General features: G+C 39.9%; 3 protein-coding genes across 3 annotated transcripts; 1 reads left to right on the top strand and 2 right to left on the bottom strand.

The window, feature by feature from the left end:
- Window positions 1–4,827: 4,827 nt before the first annotated feature.
- On the top strand, window positions 4,828–12,903 carry cdc23 (CDC23 (cell division cycle 23, yeast, homolog); the record flags this gene model as incomplete). The annotated part of the gene is made up of 16 exons (XM_080041390.1): window positions 4,828–4,940; window positions 5,496–5,568; window positions 6,640–6,777; window positions 6,898–6,940; window positions 7,023–7,128; window positions 7,388–7,520; window positions 8,682–8,859; window positions 8,960–9,057; window positions 9,321–9,402; window positions 9,669–9,822; window positions 9,936–10,055; window positions 10,283–10,358; window positions 10,463–10,524; window positions 10,696–10,774; window positions 11,231–11,350; window positions 12,751–12,903. The coding sequence occupies 16 exons, from the start codon at window positions 4,828–4,830 to the stop codon at window positions 12,901–12,903; spliced, it is 1,728 nt and encodes a 575-aa protein (XP_079897516.1).
- An 889-nt stretch (window positions 12,904–13,792) lies between these two features.
- On the bottom strand, window positions 13,793–21,340 carry kif20a (kinesin family member 20A). The gene is made up of 19 exons (XM_080041389.1): window positions 21,189–21,340; window positions 19,704–19,877; window positions 19,417–19,542; window positions 19,181–19,300; window positions 18,774–18,912; window positions 18,477–18,652; window positions 18,155–18,254; window positions 17,636–17,848; window positions 17,283–17,394; window positions 17,111–17,185; window positions 16,869–17,009; window positions 16,366–16,534; window positions 16,097–16,252; window positions 15,772–15,911; window positions 15,523–15,625; window positions 15,106–15,301; window positions 14,932–15,023; window positions 14,685–14,822; window positions 13,793–14,153 (listed from the first exon to the last, which is right to left on the bottom strand). Exons 2-19 carry the CDS (start codon window positions 19,869–19,871, stop codon window positions 13,809–13,811), a joined length of 2,709 nt encoding a protein of 902 aa, XP_079897515.1. The 5' UTR covers window positions 19,872–19,877; window positions 21,189–21,340; the 3' UTR covers window positions 13,793–13,808.
- A 1,290-nt stretch (window positions 21,341–22,630) lies between these two features.
- Window positions 22,631–26,455, bottom strand: LOC307261012 (cationic amino acid transporter 2; the record flags this gene model as incomplete). Its single annotated transcript, XM_080041448.1, has 11 exons — window positions 22,631–22,749; window positions 22,841–22,955; window positions 23,086–23,252; window positions 23,350–23,483; window positions 24,203–24,305; window positions 24,577–24,713; window positions 24,887–25,109; window positions 25,200–25,333; window positions 25,420–25,576; window positions 25,770–25,925; window positions 26,086–26,455. The coding sequence occupies 11 exons, from the start codon at window positions 26,453–26,455 to the stop codon at window positions 22,631–22,633; spliced, it is 1,815 nt and encodes a 604-aa protein (XP_079897574.1).
- Between the last annotated feature and the right edge of the window lie 400 nt (window positions 26,456–26,855).

Raw genomic sequence — 26,855 nt, 5'->3', positions numbered from 1 at the left:
GGCTTTTGCTCTGTGGAGAGAATAGGGGAGACATGCCCGACAGAAGATGTCCAACAGAGAGCATGAGGTGCAGGGAGCGGAGAGAGGAGAAGATGCATCCAAATGAAGGGAAATTATATTCTGCTGTCTCGTGAGTGAATAATGGATTATCATCAGCCTCGTCAAGGTTTTTTTTCAACATGCTGGATTTGTATGTGTCATATATCAAACCAGCAACCAGAACCTCAGTATCGTGCAGCACTTCTGAGCGTGGTCCTGCACTCTCCCCCAGCTGCGTACACAGGAGAGCTGAGGGCTCAGAGTCAATTCATTTCTCACCAAATACCCAGTTCAGTCCTTTAGATAAAATTAAGTCATTAAAAGACCATTCAAACACTCCTAAAGTTCCTTTCGAGGACTGGGAAATACAACTAGCATTGTTTAAAGAAACATACGGCATTATGATATTTAAGCTTATTTTGCTCCAAAGATTGTATTAACACATTGTTGTTTGTTTTGTTTTTAAATAATACACACACATATTTCTTTCTCCTACCCACGGTGAATCCAGTCAGACAGTGCCACCCTTTGGCAAAACTAGGTTTTCAGCTCTTCCAATGCAACCTCAACTCCGCTCAGTGCACAAGCTTTCAGCTCACAGAAATGTTCAAAATGATGGTTGTTGGCCAAGCAAAGTAGCTGAAAAAATTACTTCAGTGATACCTGGTGTGGAATTGACAATTATGAGATTTAAAAAAAGAAAAGCACACATTTATGTGAAGGAGGCACATAGAACAAACTAAGCTACCTAAAAAAACATGTATGAAATCTATTGTTAAACTGAATAATCCATGCATTAGATAGAGTTGCTCAGTCTCTCTGTGTGAGAAATGCAGTGTTTCTGGGCCAAACTTCACAATAGAAACATTTAGGACAAACAATGTTGTATAAAGGAGCCTTCTCTTTCTTCAGAGTCCACATGGCAGTTGTCATATTGGTTTAGTGTCAGCCCAGCTTGTGAACACCTGTTGGTCTACTGTTACAAGGGCACGTGCTTGTCTTAGATTTATCATTTGGGCTCAACATAGTCATCATATACAGTAAATTTGGAGATGATGGATTTACAATTTCTCTAAACAACTTCCAACTTATTCGTCTTGGTGTCATTAAACTCATAGTTGAGAACTCCAAACTTCAGTGTTCTCGAATTTTGACGGACAAGAACATGATGAGCCATGTCAGCTCTGCACCAGTGAAGCGCGGTCGGGCACAGAGGGCAGTGACAGGAGCTCGGAGGGCAATCAAATAAGACACATCACTGACACAGGAAAGAGTCAGGGTGTTGCTGCAATTTAAAACGCACTAGTTACTACACAGATTTAGATAATGATTAAAGAAGTATCTGTTGTTTCCATGACAGCAAGTGCAGATAAGACCGACAGAATAGGGGTTTGGCTGAATGTACGGTGAAAGAGCCTTTGTATTGACATGAATACCTAGATTTAACCATCTACAAATGAATGTAAAGGACATTTTATGATCACAGGCTCAAATTATCAGCTATATGGAAAAACCGGAACCTGTATGGTCTATGGTTCTATTGTAGAGCTACTATTAGCCTACCTGCTTTTAAAATTAATGTCAAAGGGAGTGGATGCCTCAATCACATGTGGCACTTTGGAAATTTAGTCTCTTGATATTTCTCTATGTAACATTGTATTCTCCCAATATGATGATGATGGTTGATTGTGTTATATGCACTAGATCAAAGCCAGATCAACCCCACCCTGTCCTTTAAAGAGACATTCAGACAGGTTTGTGCTCAAACTATTCAGCAGCACAAGCTCAACAAAGAGAAGTCCTAAAATAGACTGGGCTTTAGGATTTGTGCTACTGTAAATAGTCACAGCGACACTCCAGGGGTCACCGGCTACACCAGCAACCGGAAGTGCTGCTGCTATAATGCCGCATTACTGAAGAGAGGCACAGGAGGGAGGAGAAGGAAGTTGTCGTATGTTTGAAGTACCAGCTCAAGAAAAATACATCCAGGAGACTTTTCACACAAACCTAAACCCTGGTGTGTAGGAAGCCTAGAGCTAAGTAAGCCCCAGGATATATTTTCACATTTTAAAGAGTGAGTCCATGGGTTCACATCTTCAGAATACTCAAGATTATCTCTCTTTACAATGATTTGATTGGACAATGAACACCCCATTGCTTTGCTCTTACTTCAATTCACATCCATAATTATCCCGGCAGTGTTGGGTATAACCTCCAAAATCCTGCTGCAGAGCAGGGTTAAGCCATGGATTTATGGTGGGGATATCCCATATTTGAAGTTTTATGTGTAAAATGGCTGTAAGCTCAGGGCTAACAGAGCTGTAAGCCCTGAGCCAGAGGCTAAAAATAGAACAAAAAGTCCTGGCGATATCTTTATCCTGTGTATAAGTCAAGATGAACAAAGCAGTACTAATGCCACTCTAATTGAATACACATAATACTGGAATCAAAAGTGTGCAAACTAATGTTCTGCATGTAACAACATTGTTGCAAAACCAATTGGTTGTAAGGCCCATTTAGTTTCAAGTACCTCTGTTTTTACTGAAGGTATTTTTTTTACCGAGACAAAACTCTCAAACAGAGAAACAACATATTACATATTTGACACAATTTAGGAAAACACATTTAAAAAAATAATAGTTTTTATAGAAGAGATGCTATTAACAGCCTCACTGACACAGCTGAAAGAGCTTGGAAAGATGATCATGTTTCCAAATAAACAACTATTACACTTACTTATAGCCTACACTGACGTTCATCTTGTCATTGGCTGTCACATTAAAGTCCTGTTGTGTGTGACATATCATAGGCTATAGTAAAACATCTATAGTTTTGTGGAGAAACCAGCCGCCTCTAGAGAACATGCTTCAAGGATTACATTTGAGAAAATGTACATTAATTGTATTACTGATAGATAGCTGAAGACACATGTAAACTGGTGCATGCATTCGGTCTGGAAAATAAGTCTGAGATATGATGAATGTGTTACTATATATATATATATATATATGTAGTATATATATATATCTATATCGCTCTCTCTCTCTCTATATATATATATATATATATATATATATATATATATTAGTGCTGTCAAACGATTAAAATATTTAATCGCGATTAATCGCATCAATGTCATAGTTAACTCGCGATTAATCGCGATTAATCACGATTAATCGCATTTGTATTACTTCTAGCCTGTCCCTTGATTTCTTTATGCTCTTATCACACCCATTCTGATTATGATATTAAAGAAGAAATACACTGAATTACAATGATGTCTACACCATTGTAATTCAGTGTAGCCTATTTCTTCTACAATATCACAACTTGCAATTCAGTGCAAATAACAATAGGCTATATAACCCCCCCCCCCCCCCCCCACCCCTAGAACAGCATTCACAAACATATTGGAACTTTTTTTTTTTTTTTTTAAACCAAACCATAAAACAACATAGGATATATAAAACAAATAAGTATTAAAGCTAAATTAAACTGGTTGTTGTAGGCCTAAATGTTTTGGGAGTCTTTCATCCACGGCTTATTTCAGACTGTGTGGAGTGGACACACTTCCTGCGTGCAGGTGGTTGCCATGGTGCTGCTGCAGCCGAGGCTTCGTAGCGAAAACTAAAGTGAAAATGAATGACTGGCGGCTGCCACTAACATTCATGGAGGTTTTGGTGTGTGTGCAGGGTTATAAGTAGGACTAACAAATTACAGGCTTTCTTTACTGTTCGTTTCCGCGAGGTCCCAGACTCACACCACACGGAAGACTAGTGAAGGTACGCGTAGCTGAGCTAGGAAGTGCTAGGTTCCGGTTTCTGCTTCAAAATAAAAGTCAGAATTGACTTGACGTTTCGCCGTTTTGCCAGTTAAATTATTTTATTGTGAAATTACGCTGTAGGACATGTTCCGTTTGAATTGACAGTAACTTAAATGCGAGCCATATGAATAGTTTGTGGTGTTTCAGTTGTTCTAACATTAATAGTTGATACAACAGCATGTGAAACAACAACCACAACATTTCCTAGGCCATGACGAGCGTTAATCGCGCGATAAAAAAATTGACGCCGTTAAAATGGGTTTGCGTTAACGCCGTTAATATCGCGTTAAACTGACAGCACTAATATATATATATATATATATATAATACTATAATTATTCTGTTCTTGATTTTTTTCTTCGTAACATGTTATTATCATATGTTATATTTGATTAATGTTTGTTTTTCCAATAATTTCATTTCATTTCATTTATTGTTTATTTAGCAGGGACAGTGCACAATATACAATTGAGCCAGATTATAGCCACATGGCTAATTTTCGTCTGTAGTCCCTGGACAGGAATTGGTGTTAAGATAAAAACAAAAAGGATTAAAATGAATAATAATACAAGAATTTGATAATACAATTAAAAGGTGCCCAATGTGCAAATATAGGCTCACAATATTGCATGACCAAGAAGGCATATCTAGTTAAAAGAATACACCAAAACAAGATGTATAATAAAGTAAACATAAAACACCAAACATGAGATAAATGACTAAAAATGTTCACAATGTTCTTGTTAAATGGTTGTTATATGCAAAATAATGAAAAATGCATGTTATGAAGGGAAATGAGAGGTTACCCTTTGCAAATGTAATGTGTATTGTTAAATTTGAAAATGAATATTGACTGATTATTTTATATCGGGCGGAAAGAGGAACAGGACGTGATGTCATGCAGGGTGGGCGGGACTGCTTCTTTGTGACTTATAACCACCAATAGCAGACTTGCTTGGTAAAATATGAAAATGGCGGCTCTCTGTAGTGAGTTTGGGGATCTGGTGCAAATAAAGAAGCAACTAATATCGGTGATATCGCTGTGTAAAGAAAGAGGACTTTTACACAGCTCGAAGTGGTGAGACTGACTGATGCTACGTTTTATTAGCTGTCTGTCTCTGCGCTGTAACTAAGCTGTGACGGTTACCAGTCTGCTAGCTCCGTTAGCGGTGCAGTTGATAACTCTCATTTAAACAATGTATTACTAAAAACACAACATAGGCTATAGGACACTATTGATGTTATATGGCAGCTAACATTGTCGTTAAACGATCAAAAATATTATTGGTTTTATTGTGACAGAGTCAAGTGCATCCTGTGAGATGAGGTGATACGTGACTTCGCTGCTAATCGCTTTATCATATCACATAATTTAGGCTACTGTATATCGAGGCACATGATGTATAACGTCAATGTATTACTGGGCACATGCTGTATACATATATATGATTGCTGTTGATTATTAAATAGTTATTGGACTAAGTTGGATTAAAAAGAAAGAAACTTTGAAAGTGGTGTTTTGCTTTTGCAAGAAGAAATCTGGTGTTATCTCACGAAAACATTATAACGTCAAAAATGGGCTTGTCTTGGTGGCACGGTGTTATATGACATGTTTCCTGTGTTTATGCTTTAGGGCTTCTGAATTGGCATTTGCTCTGGACCCTCTTCCCAAGAATGAATTACCACCGTCACCGGAATTTACTGAGGTTTGTACACTGCAGTCAGGCCACACGGCCCTATTGAGTTTATTCAGTTAGATTTCACTGCATCGCTTTAAGCTTCCTACTCCTTAGTTTCCCTAAATTGTTATCTAAACTAGCTTTAGGGTACTAAAACATTTTATTTCACACTAGGCCTACCAGTTTCACCCAACTCGTTATGCACCTATGTGGCGTTGACATTGAGTGTAATATTCAAACCAAAAATCTATGTTTTTATGGCTGCATTATCAAACCATCAAAAGGAAATAATCCTGATATGTTGTGCATCATGTATGTGTAACCTGGGTTACATATGCACATTTTCCCAAGTCAGCCTAGCCCCCACCAATGGGCCCAGAAGCCAATTATTCCCTCTGAAGAGGTAAATCTTTGAAATCCTTTTATAAAGTATTTTCAAATGGTTGATTATTTTCCTATAACTAATGTTAACTTGGTATTTTTAGCTTTGTTTCTCAAAGAGGAGTAAATGTGTAGGGGAATTGCTATTTGCCAGCCCCTGAAATGGTGTGCTAGCAAATATTTACAGTATCAGGACAGTTTGTATGCATTATCTCCTTGAAATAAACTACAGTGCACATGTTCATGGTAATAACCGAATATATCATCCAGTTGAACGGTGTGATCATTTATGTTACTTTACTTTATTTTGTAGATTTGTAGTTGTAGTTTTTTTTACAGCAATGGGGAAAGGGCAAGATCAGGGTTTGGATACACAGGCAATACTCTGTGATAAAATCAGTTACTTTTTGATTTGTAAATTATAAGAGAAACATTGAATATTACGAGAACTATCCTAAAAACAAGCAAATGCATGCATTGTAGCATTAAAAGTTACTGTGTGTTGCTCTTTTGGAAAGGAAATGTTATACTGCCCCCTGCTGACTTTTCTTTTTTTAGTTTAGAATGCAACTTTGTTATTCATGTGTTCAGAGTGGGCCTATACTGTACAGTTACTACTTTATGAAAGCACTTTTGTTTCTTTCAGTGATATGTATTTATTAACTTTCTAAAAGTGATTAGGGTGACTTAACTTTCCTGTTGTCTTTCTTTGTACAGGAGGATGCCAAAGACCTGGACGCCGTCACACTGGCCAAATCCTACTTTGACCTGAAAGAGTATGACCGTGCTGCTTACTTTCTGAAAGGCTGCTCCAGTCATAAAGCGTATTTCATCTATATGTATTCTCGCTATCTGGTAAGATTTTAAAGCTATCTGGTGTTTTAAAGCTATCCCTATATTGCATTACCAGACTGCTTTTCACTTTGATCGTTATGCTTGTCAACCTTTTTTGAACGTTTTCCTTTTTGTCTTCAGTCAGGCGAGAAAAAGAAGGACGACGAGACTGTGGACAGCCTGGGTTAGGACTTGTTTCTTTTGATTCTGAACTAAATGTACATTTGTTCCCCTATCACATAAAACAAATGTCTGTGTGGTTGTAGGTCCACTGGAGAAGGGTCAGGTGCGCAATGAAGCCTTGCGGGAACTGAGGGTGGATCTCAGTAAGAGGCATATGGCAGGAGAGTTGGATGGGTTCACCATGTATCTGTAAGAACTTCTCCTCCAAGGTGTACACACTTTGCTCAGATTATGCAGAGGAATTAAGCGGACAGTTCATAAACTGTGTGTGTGTGTGTGTGTGTGTGTGTGTGTGTGTGTGTGTGTGTGTGTGTGTGTGTGTGTGTGTGTGTGTGTGTGTGTGTGTGTGTGTGTGTGTGTGTGTGTGTGTGTGTGTGTGTGTGTGTGTGTGTGTGTGTGTGTGTGTGTGTGTGTGTGTGTGTGTGTGTGTGTGTGTGTGTGTGTGTAGGTATGGGGTGGTACTACGAAAGCTAGATCTGCTGAAGGAGGCGGTGGAGGTGTTTGTCGAGGCAATTCATAAGCTTCCTCTACACTGGGGAGCCTGGCTGGAGCTTAGTAACCTGGTCACCAACATTGAAATGGTAACCCACTACATTTGTACTTACACAAACTAGGGATGTCCATTTAGAAGTTTTTCTTTAACTGTTCACCGAAGCTCATTAACCGTTAACAGTTAAGATTAAATGTAGAAACAGACAAAAAAAAGGACATGACGCACTCTAGTATGGCGCTCCCTTACATTACAGACCTCCATATGTAAAAATGAACAGTTCTATAAAGGGAGAGGAAGAAAAGGCGATGTTTCTCTTGGGGACATGAATTGCATGTCAGGACGCTGCAGGCTTCCACCAGAGTTTCCTCTGGCTTCGCCCTGTCGCTCACGTTCCACCTCCCCGACAGAGCAGTATGATGTTGCATTTTCATGGTACCATCTTTCTTTCTTTTTTCTGGTTTTTCAACATCGGAATTTTTTTTTCTTGATGGCACACGGTTGAGAGGCTGTACTAGACCATGCAAAGTCAGGGCGCTTTCCTTACGGACAGTTACACATTTTGAGCTGCACGAGCTACAATTTTTAACTGTGTAACTGTATTAATCGGTTAGAATTACTCTTATCAGTTAACGGTTAAATGGTTAACCACGGACATCCCTAACAAAAACACAAATTGTGTCATTAACTTTATTGTCCAAAGTCCACATTAAGCTTTGACACCCCAAATCAGTCCTAGTCACAGCACAGCATCATGGACTTTACTTTAGAGAGCTGCAACAATGAATCGATGAATCGATTATTAATCGATTATTAAAATAATCGCCAACTATTTTGACCATCGATTAATCGTTTGGAGTAATTTTTGAATAAGAAATGTCCAAATTCTCTGATTTCAGCTTCTCAAATGTGAATATGTTCTGGTTTCTTTAATCCTATTATGACAGTAAACTGAAATATCTGTGTGTTTTGGACATAACAATACATTTGAGGACGTCAACATGGGCTTTGGAAAATGTATCAAAATTTTTCACCATTTTCCGACATTTTACGTACCAAACACTAATCGATTAATCGTGAAAATAATCGACAGATTAATCGATTATCAAAATAATCGTTTACTTTATGTCTAAGAACAAACAGAAAGCAGAAATCTTCTTACATACAATCAATGCAAAGACACTTAAAGTAAGCTGCATCCCTGGCCATTCTATTGACTGAAATAATTCAGATTTTACTTTGGTCTCCACAGCTGAAGTCGCTGTCTCTGCCAGACTGCTGGATTAAAGATTTCTTCCTGGCCCACATGTACACGGAGCTTCAGATGATCAAAGAAGCGTTGCAGAAATACCAGAACCTCATGGATTCCGGCTTTTCCAAGAGCACCTATATCATCTCACAGATTGCTGTCTCCTACCACAACATCAGAGGTAGATTTTTTCCACCCTTTCAATAAGAATTCTGCCCGTTGGAAGAATCTTACGGAGACCAGTTTAGTCTTAACAGCACCTGTTTTCCTACATCATGCAGATATCGACCAAGCGTTGGCTCTGTTCAATGAGTTGAGGGAGCAGGATCCGTATCGCATCGACAACATGGACACCTTCTCCAACCTGCTCTATGTCAAGGTGAGTTCACGGCTACTAATGTGATTAGATTATGTGATTAGGTAAGGAGTCTAGCCAGACAAAGTGTATTAGAAGACTTTAGTAGGACCCATTCTTACTGGCAGGGGGGTTCACTATATGGCCTTGATTTTCTTTATTCATAAGTTGTCAGCGCTAGGAGCTTAGTTTAAAACAAATATATAGGTTGATGTTATTGTGTAAAAATCTCTTTAATCCATAAAATGTTTTAATTGTGTTTCTGATGGTAATGAATGCTTCCCCAGAGCATGAAGCCAGAGTTAAGCTACTTGGCTCACAACCTGGTGGAGATCGACAAGTACAGGGTGGAGACCTGTTGCGTTATCGGTAAGCCCAAATCGGAATCAGAATACACATAGAGATCATAAGTAAAAGGAATCTCCAAAGAATATTAATACAAAAATGTTCAGTAAAATAATAAATTGTTTTTAATTTATGAATACAAGTACAAAACAATTACTTGTTACTGCTTCACATGTGTATCCGCTTGCTTTTTTTCCCATTTTATATCTCACAAGACTGTTAGAAAACATTTTAAAACATCACCCTGTATGATGGTAATTTGAGTACTAAATTGTGTATCTCATCCAAAGGGAACTATTATAGTTTACGCTCTCAGCATGAGAAGGCAGCTTTGTACTTCCAGCGGGCCCTCAAATTGAACCCACGCTGCCTTGGGGCCTGGACCCTCATGGGCCATGAATACATGGAAATGAAGAACACGTCAGCTGCTATCCAGGCCTACAGGTCAGGCTGAATATGTAGTGGAGCATTGGTCGCCCTTATTTTGTTTGGATATATCAATGTCAAGTGTGTGAACGGAACAATGCAAGTTTTTTTTCTCATGATTTTTCAATCAGGCATGCCATTGAGGTGAACAAGCGGGACTACCGTGCCTGGTATGGCCTGGGGCAGACATATGAGATCCTCAAGATGCCATTTTACTGTTTGTACTATTACCGAAAGGCTCACCAGCTCAGGTATGGAAGAAAAAAAAAGTGTTATAACTTGCTATGCAATTTTTTGTTTTCAAAGTTCTATTAATTGACCTGTGCCCCAACAATTACTTTCCAAGATGTATAAATACAATTCACACAAGTGGAAAAGGAGAATTTAAGACATAGGCATAGCGCAAAGTTAAAACAAATAATATATATATATATAAAGTATACATACTTTGATACAGCTATTATGTATTTGTTTGTAGGCCCAATGACTCCCGCATGTTGGTCGCACTTGGTGAAAGCTACGAAAAACTTTCACAGCAAGTGGAAGCCAAGAAGGTATGTATGTTACAACTGTCAATCATTTAGCTTTTTGTAATCAATTCACTGAGGTTTCTGGCTTGTTTTTGATTTAGACCATGACATGCTCTATTTTTGCCTAGTGCTACTGGAGGGCATACTCTGTTGGAGATGTAGAGAAAATGGCTCTACTCAAACTGGCCAAGTAAGTGTCCGACACTGTAGCCTGAGGTGGTACAACTGAAGAAAATCGATAGAATTTAAACAAAATGAAAATCCAATGTACAGATTTATTTCCTTTGTCATAAGTCAACATGTTAATTGTGTCATACATACAGTAGAGGCTAAATGTGATTTCTGTTGTTTCCTTTGGCAGGCTCCATGAACAGCTGAATGAGTCTGATGATGCGGCCCAGTGCTACATGCTTTACATCCAGGACATCTTCTCTTGTGGGGTAAGACATTTTTTAATGTATCTGCATACATCTGCACATTCTTGACACCTCTGTCCACAAACGTATGTATGGTCTTGGTCTGTATTTATGGTTGTGCTAGGCCCCTTAGTTTCCATTAAGGGAAATGTCAATACATTAGCACACAATGATATTTGAAACAATAGTGGGTTTCCAACTTTGTGGCGGAAATTTCAGCTAGGGCCTTCCTGTTTCAACATGACAACCCCCCGTGCACAAAGCAATGGTTTCATTTGGTTGTGTAAGAGGAGGATTTGGAAATCCCTGCCGCTTGGATCCGACATCTTACCAGAAAGAGGCTAATATAACAACATATTAATAATACCTTTGGTTTTTAAAATGTGATTTGCGACATAAATGTATGTTCTATTGTCATGATGTTGGCCATGTATTGCATTGGTTTGGAGAAGTCTATTTTTTGTATTCATCTCATCACAGGAACAACTGGAGCATGCTGAAGTGAGCACGGCCCTGCGATACCTGGGTCAGTACTATTTCAAGAACAAGCTCTACGACGAGGCGTCCCTGTGCGCCCAGCGCTGTTGCGACTACAATGATGTAAGTGTGATCAGAGGAACGTTCTCTAGCAACTGTTCATTATCCTTTATTTTAAAAGGTGACATCCACTGAGCCAAGACTCTTTTTCAGGGGTGCCCTGCGACACATTTTATACATTTCATTTACAGACAGATAACTCGTGAACCAGGCTAGAACATTTTTCTTCAAACTCAATGTTCAATAGGCTGTTTAAAAGGATAGAATGATCCACCGTATCAAATGCTTTTGGTCTAGGTCTATTAAAAAGGGCTACACATTTTTGCTTTTTATCAATTGCATTAATGATGTTGAACACAGATGTAGTGGCAGTGATGGTACTATGTCCAGGTCTAAATCCAGATTGATTGGAATTAAGTATGTTGTTTGAGGATAGGAAGTTGTAAAGTTGTTTGTTCACTAATGACCCTTGCAATATGGCTTGGCTCCTTTGAACAGTGGCAGAACGTGTGGGGCTTTCAATACATCAAGAACATCACCGGTAGATAAAGATAAATTAAAAGTATTTGTCATTTGCTGGACAATTAAGGGAGCAGCTCATTTTAAAAGTCGTGGTGCCATCTGATCCTCCCCTGGAGATTTATTTGGGGTCGATATGAGTAAGCGCATCCAAAACCTCTTTTTCTGTGCAGGGTCGAAATGAAAATAATGATTTGGACCAATAGCACTGGGCTCATGATGATCCATCACTTCCTCTGTGACAGGATAAGTCGCTTCAAATAAAAATCCTGCATCAATTAAATGATTGCCCATTTATTTTTTTTATCAGTAATAGTATTAGAGTTAGAATGAATGACTTGTGGAAGAGTAGGAGCTGTATTTCCTCTCATGGAATTAACAACTTTCCAGAAATTGTAGGAGTTGCCTTCAGCTTCTGATAGGGAGTTTAAATAGAAGGCACTTTTGTTTTTTTCACCAAAGCATTGGATACATTTCTCAGCTGCCTGAATCTCTGCCAGTCAGCAGGACAGCCAGATTTTCTAGCTCTGGCATGTAATGCTATAGCAAGATCGTTGGTAAACCAGGGATTTGATCTATTTTTAATTCTTATCTTTTTCACTGGGGCTTGCTTATCTACTAACAAACCAAAAGAGGTGGAGAAATGATCAAAAGCAAGCTCCAGGGTGGGTCTAAGCAGAAACACGTTGTATGTCACTATTTTAAAGATTGCTCTGAAAAGTTTTTTTAAATTCCTTTTGAGAAATTTTGGGCGGAGCATTGGCAACTCTTCGCCTCCCTTACAAACTATGGGACAGTGATCTGAAACACCCAATGGAAAAGCTGCACTTGGATATTTATGTGATCGGTTTGTTGAAACAATATCGATTAGTGAAGAACAAGATGGGCTACTTAAATTTCTGTAAGTAGTATGAACATGCTAACTGGTGTCCCTCTGCTTCTAGGCTCGCGAAGAGGGGAAGGCTCTGCTGAGACAGATCTCACAGGTCCGAGATCAGATTGAGACGCCATCAGCAGATCTCTTTGCGCCGCTCTCTAACAATAACACTCCCGTCAGAAGGGTGTCTCCACTCAACCTCATCCCCTTCACACCGTGACCCCCACCTTTCTGCTCACTGGCTCTAAAATGGACGATTTGTTTCCTGTGACATGAAACAACGTGGGTGTTTGACCTTGCCAAAAGACTGTGTTGGAAGGATTGTTAATGACATCGAAATTGCAATCGTTTGTCAAATTTGCAATTCCGATCATTTGTCAATGTTCTATGCTTCAAATGTAAAAACAACCAACCCTCCTGCAATAAATGCTGGAGACGGGGATTGACACTGCAGTGAACCTAATGAATAAGGTTTTTGGATAGTTTTTTTTAAATACAAAGCTTTTTTACTCAATGCTAGTTCAGTGTAAAAAAAAATGTGCAAAGGACACCTTTAGCTATTTACATATATACAGACTATGTAAAAACATACAGCACACAAATACATCATGTTTTGACTTGCAGTCATGCCTCATCATTGCTGTATATATGTAAATAGTTTGAAGCCTTCCTGCAATGCATGGGCCGTCTGTTTTCTGTTTTATGTACAGTACATAACTGCAGTAAAAACCAAATGTTTAAAAAGTATGTGTATAAAATGAATAGTTTTTCCTGCTATGGACAAAGGCTACTCAAAACAATGTTTTATACATTTTATTGTGGAAAATAGAAAAGTACTTGCATCAAAGGCATGTGGAGGAGAGGAAAAGAAGGTTAACTACACACCCACACTATAAGTCCATAACCATTAACCACTAAGAAGCTCAAATGTACTAGTATACTCCTACTGTATTTTAAGCATAATTGTTTTACTGACATGAACATCTTAACTTTATTTGGCATAACGGTGCGCTGCAAAAAGTGAATATATACAATATATAAAAATACTATAACGTAAAAGGCAAATATAACTTTTTGTTGTTGTTGCATAATATTAAAAAAGGACTGCCACTGAGCTAAAACAGCTCAATACTTCCCCCTGAGAGTACGAGGTGTGACAGGAGTACGGGGAGGCGACTGCTGGCGTGACCGCAAGATCCGTGCGTAGGGGGTATTGGTTGCTTCTTCGATAGCACGGGCGTTGCATTTACGTGGTGTGAATGTTGTGTGGAAAAGGGGTCGTTTTTGCGGCGGCCGGTTCTCATTGTCACTTGCTGCTGCAGCCCCACAGGCCCTCTTGAAGGGACCGGGTGTGGTGGAGACAGCAGTGCCTGAGGGGGGCAGTTGGGTCTGGGCCAGGGTCTCTGCTTTCCGCCTTAAGTCAGCCTTGACAAGCATCAAACCGTTCTGGAGCTCCACCAGTGTCTGGTCCTAAGAAGGAGTCAGTCAACAGGGTTAGATAAGACCACAGAAGGGGGCAAGTGAAGGTGAAGCTGGGAGGTTGAGAAGGAGAGCAGTGAGGCTGAGGCATAGGGGAAACTCTTCACCTGGTGCAGATGTTAGAAAGAAACCTACAGATTTTAATCTAGACATCTAGATTTAGTTAAAAAGCTGGCTGTGCATTAAGATTGTTAGTGGAGAGAGTAAAGGGAGGAAAAAAACAAAAGTTTAAAATGGAGAATTTCACTTTAAGCAAAACACTTTTCAGCTGAGCTTCAGCTACTGTTTCTTGACAGTAGAGAGCAAAGTTTTGTTTTGTTATTGCCAATTTTAAATTGGATAAGAGCAGTCTTGACTTATTTGATCATTTCAGTTGAAGTCTGTTATAAACGTCTAGGTCAGAAGCTTAGAAATGTTCAGAAAGCTATGCACTTTAAAATGATTAACCAAAATGATAAGTTTATAAAATATAATAAATTATAAAAACTATATAAGATAATTCTATACCAAATGTGGCTGTACCTGTTTGATGAGGGTCTCATCTGCTGCTGCTAATGCCTGGCGCAGCTTTTCCCCGCTTGTGTTGCGACAGCATGCTCGTTCACCAGACTGCAGGTCCAACCCGAGCCTCTGCAGATCCAGGCGCAGCTGACGCAGATTCTGTTAGGAACAAGTCAGACATTTTAACCTCTCTGAGGGTGAATAGGCTCACACACACCACACGCAGCAAAAACAATGGTGCACTTCATTTGGTGCGGCAGTAACTGACCCGTTGACCATCTTCCAGCTTGCGGTCAGCAGCACTGGTGAGGGCGCCAGTTGAACCCGGGACTTCGAGCTGCGTCTTCAGCTTGGTCAGCTCTGTACAGGCAGGCAAAACAAGACCGTTAACTACCATCAACAATTTGCATCCAAACATAATTCTGCAAGGTGTTTCAGTTACCTTGTGTCTTGGCGAGCAGCTGAGCGCGACACTGGTCGAGCTCAGCGTTCAGTCTGCTGACTTCCGTGTGAGCAGTGAGGCGCTGAGAACGTCGAGGCCCCTCTACGTCTCCCTGTGGCCCTGACATGGGGGCCGACTCAGGATCCTTCTTCTTTTCAAGGGCAGCCGCCAAAGCCTCAATCTCCTGATCACGCTCCTAAATTAAACAATGAAGAGAAAACAGCCAAGTGAAAATGTATAGCTTCCGGATTCATAATCATGCACAGATACAGCAGAGATAACTACATTGCATTGTGGGAAAGATCTCATTTGACTAAAGAGTAGATTTGGCAGACAGTGTGTGTATTGAGACCATGCCATGGGCTCAGACACTGCTTGAAAGTAATGGAAACTTAAAACTGTGGATTTGGTTCTCACCTTCAGCTCCTGGCCGTAGAACTTCTTCAAATGTTTTTGCAGGTTAGTTATCTTGTCTTCGCACCGCTCTTCGATTAGAGTCATGTTTGCCTCCAATGTCTCACTATAGGGCAAGAAGACATTGCAACACAATACCTTCAGATTCCAGCATTCACTTAAATGTTAAAACTTCCAGCAGGGGGTTTCTGTTCTTGCTGACTGGTTTACAAACAAACAAATATTTGATTCTAACAGAGCCCACACACTCACTTGAAGCCATCTTGCATCCTAGAGATGACCTCCATCATCTCAGAGACAACTTGCTCCCTCACATTTGCCTCAAGAACCTCCCTCTCCTCTCGCTGGCGCTGGACCTCTCTCTTCAGGACATCAATAGCCTCCAGCAAAGACTTTAAAAAGGACAGTCAGCTGTTAGGAACATTATTAGGTGTTCATCTAAAACAAAAAACTTGTGTGCATGTATATATTTACACACACACGGGTATATAGTTTGAAAATGTTTGTCAGTAAAGAAAATCTGTTTTGAAAGTGGGTTAAATATTTAGCAGTCATATGTGATGGCAGAGTATGTTACCTCAGTATTCAACATGGTGATATCCATGTCGTCTTCAACAAAACTCTCATCCTCTTCCTCCTCCATCAGTGAGCTGTCGTTACCAATAGCTGTTGGCTCGCGCAGCAGTGACAGGATGTAGGCCACCCTGGTCTTTGTGGACGGGCCATGGACCAGCTGAAATGATATGAGGGATATTTCATTAATGCCCCCTTTGGTTACATGCAAGACTAGAGCCATCCCACTTTTAAAAAGAAGTTACAAGAGTGTGCGTGTCTTTGTTTATTTACTTGAGTAGCAATAGCTGAGAATTTGAGAGCTTGGAGGGTCTCGTCATAGATGGAAGCACATGGATTGATGTTGACCACCATGCTGGAGGTTCCTCGGCCACAGAAGAAACCCTGCAGCACCCGGGTCAGTTTACTGTCTCTGAAGGGCACCACTTGAGGGGGTCGCGACCTGTGGATTTATTGGAAAGTTTTTATTTTAAATATAGCCATCTCTCTCTTTCAGACCGAAACAGTTCAATATCTTATGATGAGAAATACACATCTTGTATCTGAAGCCCTTACTGCCTCAGGGTATGACATCTACTATATCAATACACTTGGTTTTTCATGAAATAGTCAATTATTGTCAAATGACTCATTTCTGAAGTTAACATGAAAGTAATAGTAATTATGTTAGGTATTGAAACTTGACAAGGTCTACGTACTAGAGGAGTTCTCTACTGTACATACCATATACAACATTTAGTGGTGTGCTTTTGTCAAAGTTATGGTTCAACACGTACTTGTTCTGGTTTTGCCTCAGAGCAGCAATACAGCGTCCCAGTGTTAAAAGAGAGGTGTTGATGTTGTTGGCCTCCTTCATCCTCTCACCATTACGCTGCTCTTTACAGCGTTCGGACCCGGCCAGATCACACACAGTTAGTCTGAAAAGGAGACAGCGCAAGACACAGCCTTGTTTGAACACAAACGTAAAATAAAACAAAATTAAAATTAACCACCACTGAAAGTTAGTCGTTAAACATACTCGCTGATGTGCCTTGCCTGGCCTGAACCCGCCTCTGGTCGGACGTGCAGGACACGGATGGAGAAAATGCTGTGGCTGAATGGGTGATAAAGTCGATCATTAGAAAGTGACACTTGAGTCAAATTTTTCAAAATAAGGTTTTTTGGCAGGCAAAAGTTGAAAGTTTTCCTACCTGCGGCTGGAGTTTTGGTTGAGGTGAGTGCTGGCGAAACTCTGGTTGCGATGCCCCACCCTCAAAATCCTCCAAGCTTCCTCTGCACTGCGGACCTGGATCCAACTGAGATCTGCTCGCACAAGAGGAAGATGCAAAGAAATTATCATCACGCAACGAGAGACGAGATAAAACCACTGAATGTGTTTTATGTGCTACTGTACAGATTTTAAAACCAAGTATCTCAATATACTAAGAAAGAATACTGTTTATTTTCCCTGTCTATCGTTTTTTTAAATAATGCAGCTCTGCACTCACACACCCAGTTTAATGTTAAATGAACCATATTATTTATGTGAACAAGTGAGTGTCACCTTTCACGTAGGGATTGCCCTGCTTGTCGTCGCTCAGCCGCAGTGTGACCCTCTTCCTGGGCTGCATGGAGGGCGAAGCATCCAGCAGGTCGTACAGGAACTCGTTGTAGATCTCATAGAAGGAAACCCAGATAGAAAACTGCACCCCTTCCTCCAGATCATCTCCTCCACTGTGTGAAAGGCTGTCAGGCTCCAGGCATACGCTGTCTGTGTCTGCAGAGAGACGAAATACAGTGTTTGATGCATTACACACGTTGAAAAGACCTTAACATGGCAGCAGTGGCATTAATGTAAAAGGAGGCGGTTGTTACTTGTAATTTTTGTTGACATTATTGCACGGTTGTACTGTGACCTCTGCTCTCATTGGTCAACAGTACCATATCCACATTTCCTGCACCATCGATGCCACATACAGCAACTAGCATTCATTAACATGTGTGTGTGTGTGTTTATGCTATTAAATACACATCCATTTCTTGTAAATGTACTTTCCAATAGCTTTTGTACTGTCCTCCTCACCTTCAAGCTGGTCTGCAATGTTACTCGTAGATGATAGTCCTCCAATACCGCTGTCCCAGATTGTAGTGGTACCAGGTCGACGGGAGCCCAGATTCTCATCCTGTAATCAATATGTTCTAGTTGGGACTTGTTGGGATTTCTCATGCTTACAACATTATCAAAAAGGAACCCAGTATATAGGTTGGTTGACATTAAACTAGGTGTGTATAGTCCATGTACTTGTTAGTGATAGACAAGAGACACAATGTTACCAGGATATACAATTAGACATTCCATTAAACATCGACACATGTTTAGACTTAAAAGCTGTTCTTCCGTTTACCTCTTTGAGCAGAGAGTTTCTGCGAATTTCCTCCACCCTGACCTCACCGGCGCCAAGCTGCCTCACATCGTGACACATGACAGGCTTCAGGTCCATGGCACCATAGAGACGGCCCTGCAGCTTTCTGAACAGAGACACTAGAGCCCGGGGCAGAAGGCCTGCCTCTTTACCGCTGCCTGCAGGTTAAAGATTAAGATTTACCTTTGAGCCAACTGACCACATAAGCGTTAAATGCAATATCAGCGCTACAAACACTAAAATCCAAATCCAACCCATTTTAAAAGAAATCCATCATACCCTGAATGGTGTACGTCTTTCCGGAATTGGTGACACCGTAAGTGTAGAGGAGTCTGTTTTCCCCTTGAAGCACGTCTTTCACCATCTTCTTCATGGTGCACTCATAAAACTGTTGCTGTGTGGACTCCGCTCCAAGAATCTGTAAAGAGTCGGTAATGGGAAACCGTCAGTATGTGGCTTTTAAAGAGTGTTTTACCTCAACATTCCTTATCGTTTATTACTGACATTAGTTTTAATGCACACTCATCAGCCCATAGCTACTCACAATACGTTCAGCCCTAGAAATGAATAAGATTTAAAAGGATATTATTCAACTCGACCAGTGTTTTCCTTTTTATATCTACATGGTTTCCGGTTGACATCCGATGACATGTATGCAAAAGTGCAGCAGACAAACACTCCCCTACCTTGGTGAAACTGAACTTGTGCATGCTCTGGGAGATGCCCCTCTCTGCGGCCCTCATGCTCTGAGATTCTTTTGGAGCTTTGAGCAGCACAGTCTCATCATCTTGGATAGCCACACAGCCCTAAAACAAATGTGGTCGTTGAGCACGGGTTTACTAAAAGCAATACAATGCACATATGATCTATCATCAGAGAATACTAGCTTTAATGATACTACTACTACTACTGGGTCCTTTACCTGTTCCTCTCCCCTGTCTCTCTCCAGCGCAGAAAGTGGCCGGATGCGCAGGAAAACCTGAACCCTCTCTGTGATCCCTTCATCACAGCTTCCCTGTCTCACCGCATCAGGTTTCACTGCTGCTTTCTAGAAGACAAAGTCAAATATATAGGTATCATTCAAAACCTGCAATCGAAAGGGTTCGCAAATAGTCTAAGAGGTAGGCAATGAATGCGTTCAGTATATTAAGTCACACAATCTTGAATGTAAACACAACTCCTCTGGGCTGATTGCACACATTAACTCACTGCTTCTACAATGGATGGCAGGGTGTCCAGGCCAGGGGAAATGACAGAGATCTCAGGTAGACGTGGTCTGGCTAGGCCTCCGTGCTCTGCTGCCGTGGACTCTAAAACAGCCATTTCATCATCTTCATCGTATGTGCATCCACACGGGGAGGACAATATCAGCGCCATGCTTACCTGTTACAAGAAGAGTTATTTTAAGTACATGCATAAATAAATACATTTGAAAAATACTGTGAGTTCCTAAAAACTTTAATATTATGCAGACGTCAGGCAGCGAGGTAACAGCTATTAGAGGATTAGCTAAAAGAAGGTTGTGTTGTGAGACAAGGTGAGAAGACATGCTGAAACTGGGTTTAGCCTGCTTTGCTCAAGGCCAAACACTAACTCCAGCAGTAGTCGTCAAACAGGATAGTGCATTCATTGTCTATCACCTGTCCCGACAGGTTTAGTATGGCGCAGTAGAATTTACACTAATTCCCCCTAAAAATGCTTTGATTGCACTGGGCTTCCCCTTATGTTTAACCAGCCCTGCAAAGGTGAGTTGGGTGAAATTATTCAGTTATTCAGCTGAGCCAAACAAAGCTCAAGTAGTGTAAGAGGAACTACAAAGTAAAAAACGAAGAGAGACTGTACACATAACCAAAGAAATATCGTTCGCATAATAGGTTATATCAGGGGATTTTTACTGCGTTTCTTACATTTTTGTACATTTGCGGTGAAATGGAATGTGTTATGTTAGTGGTGTGACAATGTCATTATATTTCGAAATTGCAAAGAACCACACCGACAATAACACTCAGTGTTCCAATGTTTGATATACTATCTATGGTTTCTTCAATTTGATGTGAATAAAGTCAGCAAGTCAGGGCAGTGGACCCGCCTCCTACCGTCATTGCTCACTGTTGCATTTTTTAAATATGCCTATGTGCGAATTTACATTGAGGCCTTATATGTAAATATCCATGTTTCGTAATAACAGCTTAAAGTTATGTTCAGCGAGATGACCATTCTCGAACGTGTTTGCATATTATGTAGAACATCGTTTTTAAAGATAATACTCACAAATAAACTAACGCAAGGCTACCTCCAGCCAGCTCGATGAAAGGTATGCTAAGCTAGCTGGATAAAAATACTCTAACTATCATAGCAGTCATTGTCAGTCATTTTAACTGTGTGAAAGCGGGTCTTGATAATGTTAGCGAACCTGAATTTGAATAAAATCCCGTATAAGCACGAGGTGAGCGTGAGCGCGTGACGTTAGCGTTAGCTGGTGTCGGTGAACGAAAAGCTGTGAACATGTTCCAACCTATGGTGTAAACATCATGTAAAAACGTGTGGTTCCATCAAACTGACAGAAAAGGCCAGTGTCGTTGTGTAAGTTAGCTTGATAAAAACATGCATGTTGCTTCTTTCAACATTACAGCAGTCTCGAAAGAGGTTTGTTATTGTTTAGCATAAATGATCCTCTAGGTAAATTGAACTTACCTCGAATGTCCAGAATGCGGAGGGCGTCTGGATTCGAGTAGCTTAATGGATAAGTAAATCGCTAAAACTCACACACTTGACTTAAATTAAAAAGACTGCGTTAATCAATCCGCTGTACCTGAAACTGACTCTATTCTACCTAATGCCCTCTGAGCGAATGAGCCTCATCTGAATTTTTTTACCCGGCTGAGTTTTAGGTTTGAACAATGCGTTTCGCCCGCAGAGCGAGTCCCCGATTGGCTACAGCTATGACGTCTCCTGGCAGAGCAAGTCCCCGATTGGTTAAAACTAGTGACGTTCCCCTGTAAAGCGATTCACCGATTGGCTAAAGCTAGTCACGTTGCGCTCCAATGCAATACCAAGTGCTCGGCCAGCAGATGTCGCTATTCCTTCACTAGCAAATAAAATATATTTAGTGCTTTAGTCTTCAGGTAAGGCTTATCATATCTTTTTCAATGGGGCCCGCAAATCAAATTCTTTAAAACAGTGAATCTTTCAGACTGCCTTATGATTGGCTTGCATGGCCTACCACGGCTCATGGAACAAAGACGCCTTTCAAAAGTTGCGATCACCTGTTTTACATAAATGTGATATTTAATAAAGAACATTTATATATTTAAATCCCCCGTGCCCACATGTCATAGGGCACTGGGGATTTAAATATATAAATGCCTTCTTAAAGGGAAAAAAGGAAGATGGATTTCGACATTATGTAGTCAATGTGAGTGGGAAGCAGTCAGTTGCTATAGTTTAGTAGGCTAAGTATAGAGGGAGAAAGGAGGAAGAGTGAGACTTGCTTATCCAAAACTTAAAATTACATGTTTATTTCACATGCATATGACCCATTAAAAAATGTATATGACAATAAAAAGTGATACAAACACGTAAAACACTATTTAATAACAGATTTTAAGGCCACATTGGAAATTCATTGGTTACAACAGTTGAATAGCTCAATAAAAGAAATCCCAGCCACTAGCAAAATAATATTTTACTGTATGAAAATGTGAAAAGGCTTAAAGGTAAAAAAGTGAAGTAAATAGGACCATATCACCTGCAATGGAAATGTTTTTGACCAAATATAGTGTTGCAAAACAATATATTTTTACTTTGCAAGATCCATACCACACCCAGTAATGTAATATTCACAATTAGCATACAGTAAAATGAAGACCCAATCAACCACAAAGCATCATGCACCAATGATAATGTGATTTATGTATACAAATATGGTTTACTGCATTTTCTATTCATTACAAAGTATGACCAATGAGAAATTAAAATTGACAGAGAAACAAAAATACAAAAACAGAGGTCAGAGGTTTTTCCTGAAAGGCTTTTTTTTTTTTTTTTTTTAAATGTATGCACACTGGCCACATTTATTTGAAATTAATTTGCGTTTTGCTTCGCGTAATGGTTCACTAAATGTTTATCTCTGTGAATCAATCATCCAAGCTTTGCTCCATGGTGGTGGTGATGCTGTGAATGCTGACTTGATTGTGTGAATTCTGAAGCCTTTGTTTCTGCACACTGTGCTGGACACCATAACAGAAGTAGATGACTAAACCTGTGCAAAGAAAAGTTACACGCTTACATTATTTTATGTTTTCTTCCAATTGTGTTAATATGTGAAAATATGTAGTAGTATATACACATACCTATTACCATCCACACTGCATAGCGGATCCATGTGTCTGATCCAAGTTGAACCATAAGATAGACATTGACAAAGGTGCTGAAAATAGGAAGCAATGGCACAAAAGGAACCTGTACATATAAAAGAGCAGAAATATCATGTCATATATTATGAAAAATGCTCAAATTGATGGAAATGAATACTACACTAAATCATAACATGTGCTCCCATAAAAAAAAACAGCACTTAGACAAATCATACCATGAAAGCAGCTTTGGCTGTACTCTGTGGTTGCCTCCAGATGATTATTGTAATGAGGACCAGCATCAGTGCAATTATAGAGACACAAAGTAAACTCCACCACTCGAGGGCCTGCAGGGAGTCTACAGCCTGAGATATGATGAGGCTTATGATGATAGTTAAAAAGACTGAGGAGAACAAAGCAAGTTCCAGTGATTATTAACAACAAAAAATCATCATGCAGTCAGTGACATAGTTAAGGAGTATGATAAGGAAATCACTTACTCATAAAAACAGTTAAAACAGACACGTTTTTTGATGTCCGTGCGGTGGCTTGTGAAGGAGGAAATACAACTCCAATAACTGTGAAAGGTTCTGGTTTGCTGAAACTTGAATCGTCACTGTTGTCGGGTTGATACCTATGAAAGTGAAAAGATGGAAATAATTGCATCAAAACATTTAATAGAGATTTAGTATATGCACTAGTGATTATCTTTGGTAAGTAGACACTGAATGTCGTTAAATAGAAGAAAATGCCTTCTAAATGTAGGAACTGCACAGTATCTGCCTGCTGTGATGAACATCGACTATTATCATGCTCATCAAAATATTTGACCAACAGCCCAGAGAAAATTCCAGCTTTGTTAAAAAAGGTCCATTAAAAAGGGAGAAAATGCAGGATTCTTGAAACTGTCAAACCGCTATTTACGTGCTTTTGTTACATTCGATTACATTTGGGAATATTCTTTTTTCCTGTATACAATAGTGGATTTATCACATCCAGCAGTTGTACTGTTTACATTTTATCAATCATTATTTATTATATTAGATACATACTGTACCTGTATGTATTTGACAAGTGACCTATTGTAAAATCACTTGTGAAGTGACGATATGTTGATTTATCCCGATACACTAACTAGTTGTATCCACATATAAGTTTACAGCCTTACAGCAGGTGTCTTTTTTTTCAAAGTTTTCCAACCTTGACTGTGAGACTATACTGTAAGACTGTCAATAGGAATTGAGTATAACATGAACTGCAATGTTTTCCATCTACAACATCACTCAGAATCAATCAAGATTAATAATACCATATACTGTTGTCATTATTGCAAGTACCTCTGATGAGTCATACCTTAATATGAGGATACATATTGCAACAAGTGTGTATGCAAAGAGGGTTCCAATTGACATCATGTCGACCAACGCCTTCAGGTCAAACAATAACGCCATAATTGCTAAAAAACATAAATAATAACAATAATCATTTCCAGAAACTGAAATAATTTAATGTAACACTTGGTACAATAAATCATATTTCAAGACATCTGAAGATTGGGATCAGAAAAGCCCACACATTTACTCAGCCCAGTACTTTTGCCAGATACATTTTTACATTCATGATCAAAATGAGGTTATTTCAAAAAGCAAAAGCAAAATAGGGAAAAAGTTCCACATGAATACAGAGAAATGACTTCAAATGTGTGAGACTTGGATTGGATGTTTTACCTGCTACAACCCCTGAAGTCAGGGTTGCTATGACAGGACTTTGTCTTTCACTCATTCTACTGAGAGGCCTGAAGAGAAGTCCATCCCTTGCCATGGCAAAGAGAACACGGGGCATGGGGAACATTGATCCTAGTAGACTGGAAACAGATCAAACACCGTATCAATAACCATTCCACTATTAGCTATTTAGCAAGAAAATATTTAAAATGAAATCAAGGTGAATCTGAGTAAAATAAATTAACATTTCTTTTTGGTTTCCAGGGTTGCGTTGAGTTTATAAACTCTGTTTATGGCACTCTGTGTTTCATACCTTGTGGACAGTGCACACAGGGATCCCACAGCCACTACATACTTTCCAGGGCCCCAACCGATGTAGGTAAAGGCCACAGGCAATGGGCTGTGAACACTGAGCAAATAGTACGGCATCATAAGAGTCAGGGCCGCAGACACACCGAAATAAGCCAGGAAGCAGATGAGGAGAGACGCCACAATGCCGAGAGGGATCGACTTCTGAGGGTTTTTAACTTCCTCTCCTAAAGAAAAACACATTTTGCTTTATAGTAACGTGTTCATCAACATTGTGCCAACCATGTAGTGTACTGTGTCCGTGTAAATGACTTAACCTGTTGTGGCGATGCAGTCAAATCCAACAAAGGCATAAAAGCAAGTGGCTGCTCCCGCTAATGTTCCCTCAAAGCCAAATGGGAAAAATCCTCCACTGCCGAATCCTACAGTTTCATTCAGGAATGTGTGGTTCCTGTAAAGAATAGAGAGGTTGATGCCTGGTCTTTTAACCCTTTATTTTGCTTTTTTTTTTTGCTTTATTGTACAATAGACCCATACTCATATTCATCTAGGAGAGAATCTTGACTAATGGACCAGTTGTTGATGTCCCCCTTAATGACTCCAGCGAGGATAACAAACAGCAACACCAGGATGTTCACTGCTGTAAAAACCTTATTTACAATAGCTGACTCTTTCACGCCAAATGCAAGAAACCCTAGAAAGGAAGCAAACAAAAAATCTAAAGTTTATTATGACTCAATCACTACATGACAATATGCATTAAAAGTAAAACATGTTCTAAATCGTGATAAATATAATGTTTTACCTTTATTTCTTTATTCATACAAACACATTCTCACATTTGTTGACAAATCACAGGGGGTTCAGAATCCGACTATTAAACTTGCCTGCCAAGAGCAATATGAGGCCAAATGCAAAGAAGTCTGGGTAGGGAGCCAATCCGGGTAAATCCATTGCAGCATGTTTGCCCAGAGAGTTTGCTATGGCGTTTCCAATGAGTTCATCGAACGTTCCACTCCATGCTCTGGCAACACTGGACGTCCCTTGAAATCAGAATAGAAACTCAGAGTTAATAGCAACCATGAAAACCAAACACATTTTTTTAGTTAATTCATTTAAAACTATAACAATGAAATAGGAGGAGGATAGAGGTAAAAACAAGCATCAGCTGCAGTAAATACTTATATTCCTGTTACACTTTACCTATGACATAAGACAGCAACAAGTTCCAGCCCGTGATAAAGGCCCATATCTCTCCCACAGTCACATAGCTGTAGAGATAGGCCGAGCCAGTCTTGGGAACACGAGCTCCAAATTCAGCATAGCAAAGTCCTGCAAAGACGGAGGCCACCGCTGCTATCAGGAAGGATATAATGATACTTGGACCGGCCACGGCTCTGGCCACTTCTCCCGACAGCACATAAACACCGGCGCCCAGTGTGCTGCCGACCCCAAGAGCCACCAGGTCAAGGGTGGTCAGGCATCGCAGAAAGTTGGACTCCTCTCCTTCAGGCTCCAGAGGTTTCCTACGCGACAGGCTCTGCAGGAAATGCAGTATCTTTGCACCAGACATCCTATCAATCGAAGTGACAACTTTGTGTTCATTGATCGCTCAAGACAAAGAAACCCAACAAAAAGCACAGTTGAGGATTGATGCATTTGATTAATTGACAGCCAAAAGACAAACCAGAAAATGTCACAAGATTGTCAAAAGTTTTGACAATAACACAGATTGTGGTTTGATTTTTTTTCTACAGTATTCCAAATATGAAACATACAGTAATATATTTAAAGGTGCAGTGTGTAATATGACATCATCAAGAAAGTTCTACAAAGTTCTAGAATGCAACACTCCCTGGGTAACCCAAACCCTTTCGAATAATAACAGAAGCTACACTGGCCTTCAAGGACAAGAACAATTCTAAATTTTAAACAATGCACCTGATGACATTCCAACTATGACACTTTCAAGA

Source organism: Ammodytes marinus, assembly GCF_949987685.1.
Source record: "Ammodytes marinus genome assembly, chromosome: 14".
In the NCBI taxonomy this organism is placed as follows: Eukaryota; Metazoa; Chordata; class Actinopteri; order Uranoscopiformes; family Ammodytidae; genus Ammodytes; species Ammodytes marinus.
Note: the sequence above shows the minus strand (reverse complement) of the source record. Positions and strands in the feature narration are given on the sequence as shown.